Source organism: Varroa jacobsoni, unplaced genomic scaffold, assembly GCF_002532875.2.
Source record: "Varroa jacobsoni isolate VJ856 unplaced genomic scaffold, vjacob_1.0 scaffold_1191, whole genome shotgun sequence".
NCBI classification, from domain to species: Eukaryota; Metazoa; Arthropoda; class Arachnida; order Mesostigmata; family Varroidae; genus Varroa; species Varroa jacobsoni.
Window position 1 is genome coordinate 383,192 of NW_019214093.1, and position 13,795 is coordinate 396,986.

At 43.7% G+C, this 13,795-nt stretch overlaps 1 protein-coding gene across 3 annotated transcripts in view; it reads right to left on the minus strand.

Annotated features, from left to right (window-relative positions):
• LOC111267451 (uncharacterized) overlaps positions 1 to 13,795 on the minus strand; it is a 140,547-nt gene that overhangs the window by 88,828 nt on the left and 37,924 nt on the right. For 2 of the 3 annotated variants that reach the window (XM_086971330.1, XM_086971329.1), the window contains exon 3: positions 5,768 to 5,898. The exons of the other annotated variant lie outside the window; for it this stretch is intronic. In XM_086971330.1, coding sequence (XP_086827456.1) covers positions 5,768 to 5,834 — 67 coding nt within the window. In that variant the 5' untranslated portion in view covers positions 5,835 to 5,898. The remainder of the gene's footprint in view (positions 1 to 5,767; positions 5,899 to 13,795) is intronic. 3 annotated transcript variants of the gene reach the window in all.

The window sequence follows — 13,795 nt, forward strand, 5'->3', positions numbered from 1 at the left end:
GGGGGGGGGGGGGGGTAACCTCGATTCCTCTAGGTTAGCACTGGTGTCTAAGCGGCCAGAATTCTGTCGAGGATGCAATAACATGCAGCAGAGCGATATCAAGAGCTAAACCTGTTAGTAAGGCGCTTGTGCTATTGATTACTGGAAGGCGGACGGGGTTGAATGAGTGTTAACGTACCGCTACGAGCTACCTTGGCTGAATACAGCTTTTGAAGCAGACTCATTGTCCGACGTCGAGTAGTTTTTAGAACTAGTATAGTATATGAACTAGCTCTCTAATAGATCTGTTGATTGGTGATCGTTTACGCATAGGTCTCAATGCAGCCAATCGATACCTGGAGCATACAACCCCAAAGCGTATAATAGCTATCGGTTCCACGCCATAAACGATGGGTCAAATCGCAAACGTTCAGGTATCCTATCTAAGTAATCCTAATCTAAACGTAACTTATCCTATAAAAGTCAAAACCTATTAAAAAGGTGACATAAAAGCTGTGCAAGGTTTCTGCGCAAGAAGCCAATTAGTTTCGAACTCTTCCTCGAAGACTCCTTTCTCGAAGAACAGTCGCTCTCATCTATTATGGTCGAATGTGGTATAATGTATCAGGCACAAAAGGGGGCCATGCAAACGCACTGAATACATGCAAGCTTGACACCGTGTCTATATGCTGCCGAGCAGCCGATTACTAGTCATCGGGAAACTAACAAATAATCGATAGTTCCGAAGATGAATAATAATATTATACAGCTATACTTGATACTGACGTCAGCAGTTCGATGGCGTCGGGTCGACGCAATCATGCGTTACCGAAATCCTGTTCTTTTATTTACCGCCTTGCTGCCATTGCCCCTAACCACAGCATTTCTAAACAAAATTTAACCACCTTTCCAACCTGTTTTTCGTCATAACTGACCAACTCCACGCACGTATCGAAACTTTTGTGACAGGCAAGTCAAGTAGTGTCGGAAGCCGCAGAAACTGGAGCAAATATATTTTTCCATGCCAGAGGAATTTACCAATGGTTAGGCCTGAACGGCTCTGAACGGAGAGGCGCGCATGTACACGCACTCGGGCCGAATCGAAGCCTACAATGACCAGCGTCACTCTTAGCTCGTTCCGCGCACTTGGATACACTTCGTCACTCTTTTTTTTCTGTCATACGAATCTAATTGTCTCTCGTAGCGGTATCACTGCTATCTTTTGGGCTATTGCTCGGCCCATTCAAAGGGGCTGCTTTGTCCGCGTTGGTTAATCTAAAAGCGTCATTCTGTCTTAGAAAAAGAAGTGCTTGGTTGACTCCGATGAATGATCATGCGAGGCTGGAAATTGCGTGGCCATCGTAAACAAGTTCTTCATACGTACACTGGTGAACCTGGCGTCTTTGGAGCCCGGTGCTGCAGAGGGTCCGAACTAGCTGTGAGCATCTTTTCATTCCTACGTGTGTATATATATATATACTGCTTATTCAGGCGTGAGATGATTCAAAGGTGCCCTAAGGCGGTCACTTCTAACCGATCGGTCTAGTTATTATTTGGGCGTTACAGTGAACAGCTAGCGGCGCATTTGCTGAAAGTCGCAAATATATCGCGTCTGGCTACGGTGTTACTTAAGAGATTCGCTTGATCTGGTAAGCTGTTAGGGGTTGAGATCGTTGAGTCGACATCACGGTATCAACTATGGAGGTATACACATGCGTAAACATATAAAAAAAAGAAGAGCTCTAGTGTTGAGGATCTTCTACGACACGCACATACACTTTTTCTATCGTTAATTCGCCAACTCATACGTGTATATATATATAAGCAACAACATGAGTCCTTTCATCAAAACCACCTGTAGCGTTTTTTACGTAGGGGGCAGCACTTTGCTTCAGTAGCGCCGATGGCGTCCGCACAGACAACGCGACAATAGCGCCAGTCGTCAACTTCTTTGCGGTAGGGAGTCTCTATCCTATGCGCTAATGAATCTGTCGGAAATTATCTTCAGTGGGCCCTAAGGTATAGTTCATAGGGGAATTCGCCAAATCCGTCGAGCAGCGACCGCGCTAAGATTAGCGGTGACGATACGTTGTTGACGATAATGGCATATCAGTAATCAAGGAGAGCGACCGATTACTCTGACAGACACGGCGCGCACTGGGAATAGGACAAGGAATGTACGTACAGCCTAAGGTTGTTCCCAGCTACCAAGGCTGACGAGCTGGTTCAGTCGGCAACTTCATGGCGGATTCTGTCATCTAGTTAGGCAGGATTACCGATACCGCCGCCTTTGTCCGGCAGACGACGTCGGCCCTGCATCTGTTCAGCCGTACCTAGATAGTGATATCCGCTAATAACTAGATAGCTATTAATGTTTCTTTAATGTCATTCGTCTCATTACATCGCCTATAAACGTATCATAATGGAGTATGAAAATCTGGAAATGAAGACTCTGAGAGGTTCAACACGTGAGTTCATCTTCGACGCCTGACAACGCATAACAAAGGGATAGTCGATGACTTGGTGAGAACAGCTGAACAAATACTACTATATTATACACTATGGATTGTTAGCGGGTTGGGTCAAGAGATCTCTCCTTGTCATATTTATTTACAAATGTAAACAGTCTACGATATACAGAAATTCCAAAATGGGAATTATGTATTTTAGGGAAAGCCAGGTGTTGTTTTGCTATCGAGCATGGCAGCGGAGCTATCCATCGCAGAAATTACATGAACAGCTCTCATCGGGGTAACGATATCAGCATCTGAGTCTGAGTAAACCACTGATAAAGCAACGGGCCCAATCGTCGTTAATTTTCTATTTAGGCAACTTTAACGTAACGGAAGTTAATTCAACTATTTTTTATATTCCCGTTTTCTGCCAGAACAAGCTTTGGCCTGAAGCAATTACTATCACATTGCATTTATTTTATTATGACAGAAAAAATCGCACGTCTTCTATGATCAACGCATAGCGTGATGGGCAGTGTCATAAAATAATACAACATATACGATATTTTGATTTTATGGTATACCACTTGCTATCTGTACATGTATTATAGGCAATATATAATACGTGTACAGGGGCAAATGTAGGCAAACCGCTGTACGTATTGCTTTTCATTGTATCCTGCAATGTTGTGTTGTTATATGTGGTCGTGCTGTTCGGAGACGACTATAATTATGTGGTCCACAAAGTCGGTAGCGAGATATCGCAAAAATCAGCACTTATAGTATAGGTTATAATAGCCATAGTATAAAAAAAAAAAAAAAAAAAAACTAAAAACAGCACGAAGACAGCAAACTTGCCCACTGGCCTCGGTGTTGCGTTTAGTAGATATTAACTAACGGTTAGGACGCACGCCGTTCACGTGCGCGTTCATTACCAATAGAGCATAATATAATGGCATCGAATAACGATCACATCTTTCAGAAACCGTCAGCCGTTCTAGCTTCCTCATTAGATCGTACGCGTAACCGCTAATGACAACGAAGACAAGGCTCGTTGTTGGCTGCAAGGCTGCTATAGATAGAACGAAATGTTGAAATCTTGGCGGAAGACAGGCTGTCTCTACCGGTCGAAATCACTGTTACATAAACTCAATTAGCAAGTTCATTATCATACATCAGCCCAATGTCTTGCTACAGAAACGCATTCATGTCAGGATAGCAGGCTGGAGAGCTGTGTTACAAGCCCTCTGCCGAGAACAAACCTTATTCATGAATGAAGCAGGGGCCGGAATCGCTTAACGCTAACAGTGCAGGGATGACTTCACTGTTTGGGACGGTTCGGACATATCACTGTATCATATTATTAAATATTATAATGTGATTAAATAGGACACGTAATTATTTAGATCGGAAGGACGAACTCTGGATAAATGGAGTCATTACTGGATAAGTTCTTTTCCCTTGAATACCTGATGGCCAAAATGCTTATTTTTCTACGCGCGTTATGTAGTCGTTGTAAAAGAAATTAGTCAGCCATGAGCCGCGCACCGTGCTTCGATCTATTTAGAACCGCTAGATCTGTTTGCGTAACGTTGAAAACGTTGTACTTAGGCGCATCAAGGGCTTGCGGTGATTGATGTCATTGTAGAAATATCATTTCCAACAGAGTAAACCTCCACATTTACTGGAAAAGTTGTCGAGTGTAAATGATTACTAAACAAAACACTGATCAGACCCCACGACAGTATATCAGGCTAATAGATCCGTTTGTCTGATGGACTAATTCCTGGACCTGTAATAGGTCGTACATAATCGGGTCCTTCCACATCGCCGCGTCGGCTTTCCACGAACTCTTCCTTCCCAAATCCGTACGTTTGCTATGAAGGGACGCCAACGCTGCAGTGAAGACAAATTCTAACTAAGTACATAGCATTCACTTACTCAGTGCCTTTCTTGCCCCCTTAGCCAGCGATGTTGTCACAGATTCAATTAGGGTTTTGTATTGGGGAGCTGTCTGAATTGTCAATTAAACCGGCCGAGCTGATGGCCGAATGACAAGGGGACAGTGACTCAGCCAATGAGCTTCATCGGATTCGATCCTTTGTTTGGATCGGATTCTAGCGATATCACAGTGTTTCCATTTGATCGTTTCACCGCTGATCCGAGGCTGACTCCGCCCGCTCGTTGGCTTATCGTTATTGGCTTTCTTCGTGAGAAGAGAAGGTCAACAAATTAATCAATTCCTGCCGCGCTGTAGCTGTCACTGCTATCATCACGACCACCGCGATTCCTGCGAGCGTGTCCGTCTGCACCGTTTTCGTCGCCAGTCGATTTCAGCGTCGCCAGCTGGCTACTTCTTCTGCGGCAGTCGGCTATACTTTTTGCGTAAGCCCTAATCTAAGTAAGACCGCGTACATTCAGCGTGTCCACAACCTCCAGCATGGCCCTAACCACACAGGCTATTTACCGTGTTAGCATTGCGTTGATGCTGCTATTGACTGCTGCGGCTGTCGGGGCTTTTGTGGTCGATTGTCGTCGTCGTCGGCGGGGTCGGGGATGAACAGCGATATGAAGCGATTCCAATGATAACTAAGCGAAATTAGGAAAAGTTGGATACGAAAAGTGACTTTTCGCGAAGCCGACAGTGACAGCGGCGCCGATAGAGGACTGTTGCACAGTCTTAACGAACGGCGGTGTTTTCACTGCGGCTTCAACTGGAGCCTCGATAACAGCAGAACGTGTTTTGTCCGCTTGCATCTTTAGTCCGTTAATTTTATTGGGTGGAATGGCTGGACGTTGTCAATCAATGGATGACGCCATCGACGGCGAAGAAGAGCCGCATCGCCCCCGTTCAAGCCAGCGTGGCCCCGATGATGCGCCACCAAAAACGAGGCATCAGCAATTGTATTGGCAAGACTGATTAACTTTAAAAGGGTCTGGAGTTCTTTTTTCCTTATAATGCAGGCTGAAGGTTGTATGGATTCGGATGATTTGTGTAATAAGTGAAAGTCACTGGTTCGATTCCCACTCGATCCCGTTGTAACGGTAGCGTCGTTGGTTCGGAGCGGACGACATGGCAACCCACGTCATTGTGTTCGAGGCTTTGTAATAACGCGAAACGCCGGACCAGCCTTAGTTGTGATTGGAGCGTTCGGCGGCGTGTTTGTCACTGTGAATCGATCACCCTACGGCTAGGATATTTTTGCCTGAAAAATCTCTTGGTAGGAAATAAGTTTTTCTCAGATCGTAAGTAGAGACACCGTAGAAAAAAAATAGCAATGACAATTCTTCTATAGCTATCTACCGTAATCATGAAGGTATGTAGAAAAAGTTACCTTGATCGATGAGAGCTACGAGTTGAAATGACGAGCAACTTGTTGCGCATGTTGAATCATATATCATACAACAATGCAGTCGCGCGTGCGTTTACATACATTTTAATGAAGAAGACACTAGTGAAGATGACCTGAGGATTAATAGCGATAATAATCAAGGGTTAATAGCATAGTTGAATGGTACGTTATGTTTTTTCATAACGTTTAATATCATATTTGGCTCTTTAGGCTGATCCCATGAGAGTTAATGTAAGAAGATTGGTCCGCACCCGTCTTACCTATGGCAAAAGGCTTTTGAGGAATCGAAGGCTTCACGGATAGATAGATCCGTAGTGTAGGTGGTAAAGCAAACGGCGATGCTCGTGGCATAGACTGTTACAACTCGAATTTTCTTGGTAATAGATAGCTTAGTATAGGCCGGAAATGATTAAGCCGATTAAGAGAGTCGCCGTTTACTTCAATTGTGACCCAATTAGGTATGAGCATTTTTCTGTCAATTAGACTAGGCATAGCCGTACTTTAGCACCGTAAGATTACCTGAACCCTATATGAAATATACCTAGGGGTAGAAAGGGGTAAAGAAACAAACTTTTCGCGTCGTGAGATTCCGTGAAAATCCTGATCGAATCTGGACCATTTCACCATTTTATTCGCTGTGCATTTAACGTACATGAGTTCAAAGCAATCTAACGGGTAACAGACATCCTAGCTGGACCATATGGTTGGTTATCAGTCATAAATCTATATGTGCCTCGCGTTGACCGGTCAAATATTCTGTAAAAATATTCTATTCTGATATATTCTGTGTTCAGCTAGTTCAGCATTGGTTTGCTAATTTTCAGGCCATTCCCGTTGTCAATGAATGTACAAATATGGGTATAAGGATACCTGAAGGACTAAAAAAATAACGCATCAGCAGTCGTACATTAGCAAGTTCGGCTGTTGCCGTGCGGAAGTGGGCAAATTATTCAGATTGAAAACATCCATTATCCACTATCGAAGAAATAAGGAATACATAATTTTTATGAGGTATAGATTCGAGCTTAGTGTGTGTGTACTGTATTTTGCCGGAAAAAGCCAATTACGTGTTATCACGGCACATCAGTCAGCCATGGTCGGGTATGCAAGTACCTCTGGGTGTTCTCTAGAAAAGGAAACAATAGAAACCGCGCTAGGACAAAAACTCTTCTAAATTTTTCTGACTTTTTTAACCTTCGACGTGAGGCAGCAGACACTTCACACGTGCACGCAGCTTTATGACTGGTTAACGACAAGATTGACTTGGATGCGCTGCCACAGCTAGTCACTATTAGGTCACTCTATACTCTGATTATAAGATCCAAAAAGCAGGAATCGGCTGAAGTTCACCTTTTGGTTCCACGTTTTGGCCTTTTATTGGGTTGGTTAACGTTCGATTTGTCGTACCCTTCCCCCCCCCCCCTTATCCAGCATGATCTTCCTATTTCCTCTACCGTTTATCCATGAGACTATTGAATAGATTGTGTCGAAAGCTAAACGCGTTACCTTCCAGTGTAACTAGTCAGTAATAGGCAGTGGGCAGTCCGACAGTTTAATATCGCCATTCATATCGGCGGGTCGTTCAAGTCGACGTAGGACGGGACGGGTCCAAAAAAGAGCATAGATAACATGACGCCGCAGCCGCGAAAGTCGCAGCAGCGGCCACGTCCGCTAACAAACCAGTGACTGAACTAACGTCCAAGTCAAAGGTCATCATCATAGAGTGATTTTGCCTGTCAGACCATCGTCTGCACAGCTCCTATTGCTGTCGTTGCCAATGCCGCCCCAGACGGACTCGTAGAAGTCGCGTCGCAATTTAGGGCTGTTTCGGCTGGGTCGGCGCTTTTTCCTGTCGTTGTTCGCGGCTGGATTGAGCTGCGACGAAACGTGCTGGTTGAACCGTCGGTAGCTTGTTCACTCGTTCGGTGTACAAGGCACAGACGAATGATTGACCGCATGATCGCATGGTGGTCACTCGACGGCGAGGTGCGACTTCGCTGCTGGTGGAGTGGTCGATCGGCAACGAAAAATCAACGTTCCCACAGCAATTATCAGATCATTGTTGCTGATGGCATAGTTATTACCGCCGCCTTGAACTGGTACCGTGGACACTTGTAGGTTATCGCTACCGGGGCTGCAGAACTAATAGCAGCTGGCGAACTTCCGCTAATAGTATCAGTAGTAATAGTCGAAGATGGTAGCCAACGTGTCTGACTTTATCAGCATACGAACGCACGCGAAAAAAAAGTCGAAAATAGATAAAATAGAAATAAGAAACTGAAAATAAGGACGACTATCTTCCTATTTCTATGAAACTGCTAAGATTACTCTGACGCGCCGGGACATGGGGCGAATGAGGGGAACTGACAAGTATCTAGATAAGTAGACAGAGCGTGTTTCTTGTACTCTCTTTCAATTTCGCGACTGTTATTTGCCTTTTTCGTTTTCTATTTGTTAGTCCACAAGCATCTATCCATCTGTTTCTGTCGCTCGTTCTTTCGTTGGCTTTCCTATTCAATCTTGTTCCTTCCAGGAGCCTGCATTTTCTCGCGCTGCGGTCGTCAGTAGCAACTCGGTTGTTTCGTTGGCTAGTTTTGGTGATCAGGATGCTCATGATGGTGCCGCTGGCGGTCACGGAAACGCCGCCGCCGCCGCCGCCATCTTAAGTAAAAACGACGAAGTTACGTGACAGCACCAAATATCACGCGAACATAGCAGCAGTTACAGCACCAAAGTTGTCCACAACAAAGGCGCCGAAGGCAACGCTCGCCGAAGCGGCGCTCATTCTCAGTCATCGCGCGGAAAAACGTCAGCAGTGGAAACTAGTAAGAACAGCAATAGCAGTTGAGGCGGCTTGAATAGCTAACAAATACGTGTTGATCTATCGCAGTAGATCGCTACTGTCACTCACCGGTAGTTCCGGCGCTGCTGATATAACTTACCACGGTGAAAATCTGTGGGAAAATGTCGATAAAGGCATGGCACGGAGAGCTGACCGCGGTAGGGAAGAGTTTGTAAGTGCCGTGTATCAGCTGGGATATTGTTATAGCTATAAGGGCCAGGGAAAAGTGAAAAGCCAGGAGTTAATCAAACGAGCGATTGAAGGCTTGAAGTAACTTTGTGTCCTGAAAAGGGAGACGGCTCGCCGATTCGTTAAGGTCGTTTTAGAGGGGATCGTCAGTAGAGGAAAACTTACATCAAAAATGTGAAAGGTTGATCACGGCTACGATTAGAACATGATCGAAACGATTGTTATTTTATTATAATATTAAACATAGGAATTTATATGTAGCGATGTTTTATTTATATATTTTATTGACACTGTGTCCGTTTCAGGCCGACGCTAAACGCCTCAGAGTGAACTAATGGACGTACTTGGTCCTACTAGGCTAGTAACACGATATTATATTTTTGTCCTTTATTTTAGTAGAATTTAGGTAAGGCACTTTTGACTGCCGGTTCTTGAACAGCGATTATGTACTACTGGGGTATTTTTCCTTGCGCCGGCCTCTTGCAATGTATTCCAGCTTGTTTGCCAGGTGTTGAGTAAAAGGCTTCTATTTGTTGTCCTTTTGTAGTCATTATTATTACTGATTATCAAGGAAAAGTTAATGAACCATATCGCGTCGTTGAAGTAAGCGTACCATAATCAGTTTTTTATACAGTTTTACTCAATATATGCTATGCAGTAAACATCACGACCGTTATAGATCCTATAACAAATAACTATTTTTACCCTTCTTGATTAGATTACCGCTTTGTTGCTCTGGTTAAGTTCTATTGCGATCTGTGGTCGCAAAAATTGGGCCTACCGGAATCCAGCTTTTTCTTGTTCATCAGAAGCGCAGCTTCTCTGCTCCGCTTAATCCGCCCAACTCTGTTCCGGTTCCTCGCCTCACACGGTCTATGGTTGTATAACAAAATATGTACCTATATTGTAATATCTCCGTCACGCACACGATATTCGCTTTCTGGAAGAACGGCCTTCGGTCAGTACCGAAGCATTGTCGAGCTCTATACAAGGTAAAAACGTTCGCTGATTCCCAAGCGACGAATAGAGTTCCCACCGCTGATAACTTTATTGCTCTGGCCATGGTAGCTCGCCAATTTGTTGCCACCGTAGCCACTTGCGCACTAGTGGTCAGTGTTGAATGCCGGTCCATCTCCGTCCATGTTTGCAAGCCGACCAGCTTCTGCCGTGGCGCGCACCGCAGCGATCGACGGCGATGTCCTGTTACTGCCATACAAACGAATCCCCGCTGCCTCCGTTGTATCCAGTATTATAGATACTACACGTGTCTCAACTGTGACTGTTAGTATTGTATTTGGCCACCTAGTTTAAAGAGAGAGGTAATCGTACTCCTTCAGAGGGGATGCTCTGGACCGCGGGATAGTCCCGAATCCTTCTCCTGAGACTGACTCAGCGTAGTAAGTATGAGTAGTGGCGAAAAACGGATCGTTCTGAAGACGGGTAGCGGCAAAGGTAAAGAAACAAGCAAGGAAAGACAATAGCACAGTGTTATGGCCGTTACTGGCTACGTTTTCATTGACGAGCTGCCTGCTTGTACGACCCAGAATGGACTATGAAGATTATTCTAAGAAGGACATTAGCGTACTTCACTCCCTTGTAGTTCCGTAGAGGACATCTGTAGCGTCTGCTTCAGCTGGCAGTTGTATTGTGACGCACGGCATTCGATATAGTCGAGTGGAATGATTGTGCTTACACGAAAATTATTGGGTAAAGGAAAATTTATTTTTTAAAACGTTGTATGCTGATGTTGATTGGCAATCACTCAATTTGGTCAAAAATCTACGCGCTATGTTACGTAACTAATGAACGAATTCTGCTAGATCGCTATACCAATGGTTTTTCCCTTACGTCCACTGAGCATCTTGTTGTAGTTTCCCCCAGACCCCAGATGTGCCCAGATATTTGTTCGTACTAATGGTCATTGTATGAATGCTTTCAGCAGCATATCGCTAAAACAACGTATTTAGATAAGTATCTACGTCACTCGTGCTTAATCATTGACAGATTCAGTTGGTAAAGGTAGAGGCTGTCGCTTGATGAATAGATAATTAGACGGCACAAAGGAAGGAAGCAATAGAAGGACCGAGCTGAAACACTTGGTGTCTATAGGCATTTCCAGTAATCGCGTCTCGTAAGCGTAGCTGATAGTTTTATTACATTAATAGTAATAGTAATAATGAGTGTAAGATGAGTCAATCAATTTTTCTTGCGTCCAGCATCATATCGTATTCGTGCTCGCCGTTGGATTGACGCTAACGATAAGGACAAGAATTACGTTCTGCTAAACGAGAGCCTACGTCGAAAAGTAAATAAATAATAATTGCGCTACGAAATAATATATAGAAAAGTCGGTCGCAGGAAAGACAATCGAGGTACAGCTGGAATCGACTACGCTTGAATAACAAAAAAGAAAGAAATAGTAATTTCGTTATCGGCCGTGCGTTTGCGGAAGCTTCAAAGTGCGTCCGCGATGAAGTCTTGCCGGACTCATTTCGTAGTTCTGTCTAAATATAAGTTCAAGCTTTTAGGTCTGGTTGAGTCGTTCGACGTTTCTCTTAGACGGCTGGCTTCTCGACAGCACAAAACGCTTGGTATGGAACGTGAACCTCAAGAGGATGCCCCAATGTGATTTTAACGTGCCACTAATCCTTTCTTCCGAGTGGTCCAAGCGCCATTAATTAAAAACCTATTGATATCTTTTTGAGCTTTCATCAGGAGCAAAATCATCCTCCTAAAGATCAGAAATGAAACTATGACGAGTATCCCATATTAAGCACTAGAATAATATTTAACACATTGTACGTATACATACATATATACACACTGGAGTAATAAAACGACAAATAACATTACGCACCGAATCCACTCGCGTAGACCTCTCTATTGTCGCGAATTGCGAGGGCATTTGTTACTTTCGGGTATTATATCTGTAACAATTTTTTTTCCAGAGTACTATATGTCTAACAATAATAAACAAAAGCTCGTCGAGATAACAAACAACTATCATATTATCTTAATATATTTTACAGTTTTTTCCAAGTCCAAATGTCTGGTAATGCACACTTGCCACCAATTCTGTTTTATTGCAATGAATCCCAGATAGCTAAGACATACTAATCTAAGGATAAATTATACCTCGGATCGCTTCCATCGAGTCGATACGTCCAAAATCACTTTTATCTGTTCGTCACCTACCCTGACAACTACTGACGCCTATTTAGCAACATAGTTTTCGTTGGATACGTTTATTAATACGAACGAATTGCTTCTCACCACGTTAACGAAAAACAACGAAAAAAACACAAACGAAACAAAACTTCCACGCTGGAAAGGTTCGAAACTATGCTAATGGACATTACTGATAAAACAGCCACCGCGTATACGATTAGTCGAATGAGAAATCGTCCAAAAAACGGCTTACTCATTGCTTTGAAATCCATCACATAGTAACTGTTACCCTATACACTGCTAATATTGAACGCTTTACCAGCACCGTCGTATGTAAACATCGCGTCCTGACGTTTCCGCGGTACCAAAGCGAACCCCGGCCGTCAGCACAACGCCGCTAACCTATAGGACTAGCATCGCTGACCTTTTGCGGACGACTGTCGAACATGCGCCGTCGGCGGCAGGCCAAAGAGCAGACGGCCAACTAGTCAGGCAACCACCTAAATAGGAAAAATCACGCCGGAGCTTTTCTAGCACCACTCGGAGAGATCGAGAATTACATTTGTTTTCTACTTGAATAGTAATAATAACACTAATTTGAAATGAATAGCATCTTCATCTTTTTGGCAGCCCACGGTCGCTTTTGTTGCTGATTCTGCTAACATGGGCAGGAACAGTAGTAAAACGATAACACTAGAGAGAAAATTAAATTATCAAAGGCCATTTGTTTACCGCCCGTGAATTGCTAAAAATAGACTGTTGTTATTTTCCAACAAAGTTTACGGTCGAGCGAAGGCGCATGCAACGAGAGAAAGTGAGTTCCATGGGGGCCGCATCTTCAGCCGTGTCACATCGTGCTAGCGGATAGACGCAAATCTGACTGACATAAATGTGCTTACATATAAAGGCAACGTTTCATCATGTAGGTCTAACAAGATCATAAAATGCAATAACGCCTGAAACAGGACTAGGCAGAACGCAAGCGATACAATAGAAACTAGTACGCGATGCTGCTTAAGCGCGCCCCCCTTTATAGTAAGATACGACATAGCTTGTTGCGTTTATCATTTGTCAGTGTATAACAGTAACAATCATACGATTATAGAACGCTTTTGATCGTATCCGTAGCGAGCATATAAAGGCAGATTTTCTGTCGAGCAGAACGTTGACAATGAACTGCTGGAGCCATAGGTAAGTTCCAAAGTATCACCCATTGACAATGCAGTAGATGCTATTATTTGCAAACAAAATACCCCCTAATATAAATATTCATAAAGCCTGCAAGCTATGTCTATCTGGTCGGGCCTTAAAACAAGTTAAATACAGGCTCAACAGAGATTCTAGTCGGCGTGCATATTAAAGATTTTTTTGAAGTTTTATGACTCTTGATAGTACGGCTTGACTATCGCAAACTAGCCCAGGCCGAAATGTTTCAATGGAAATTATAGCAAACGACATGATATCGTTGGTCTACAAATGTAAGGCAAGCCAACGGTGATATTCGCTATGAGTATGTCTGTATACTATTACTAGCACACAGGCTGGCAGTAGCTCATTTTGAATTTCTGTAGAGAATCTTGTCCTGTTGGATAATAGGCGGCAGAAGGCACCGGCGATGGTGGTGCAGCAGACGAATCTTCGCCACTTAAAGCCCGAACGCTATAAAAATATTTGTTACGCTGTGAAAGTTTACAAATAGCTGATTTCTATTAAGTGAAACTGACCTGTTCGGTAAACGAATATTAGGCCGTTGAGCGTTGCTGTAACGTGGTGACCATCAATGCTCATCGAGGGATTTAAGCTACTTTAAG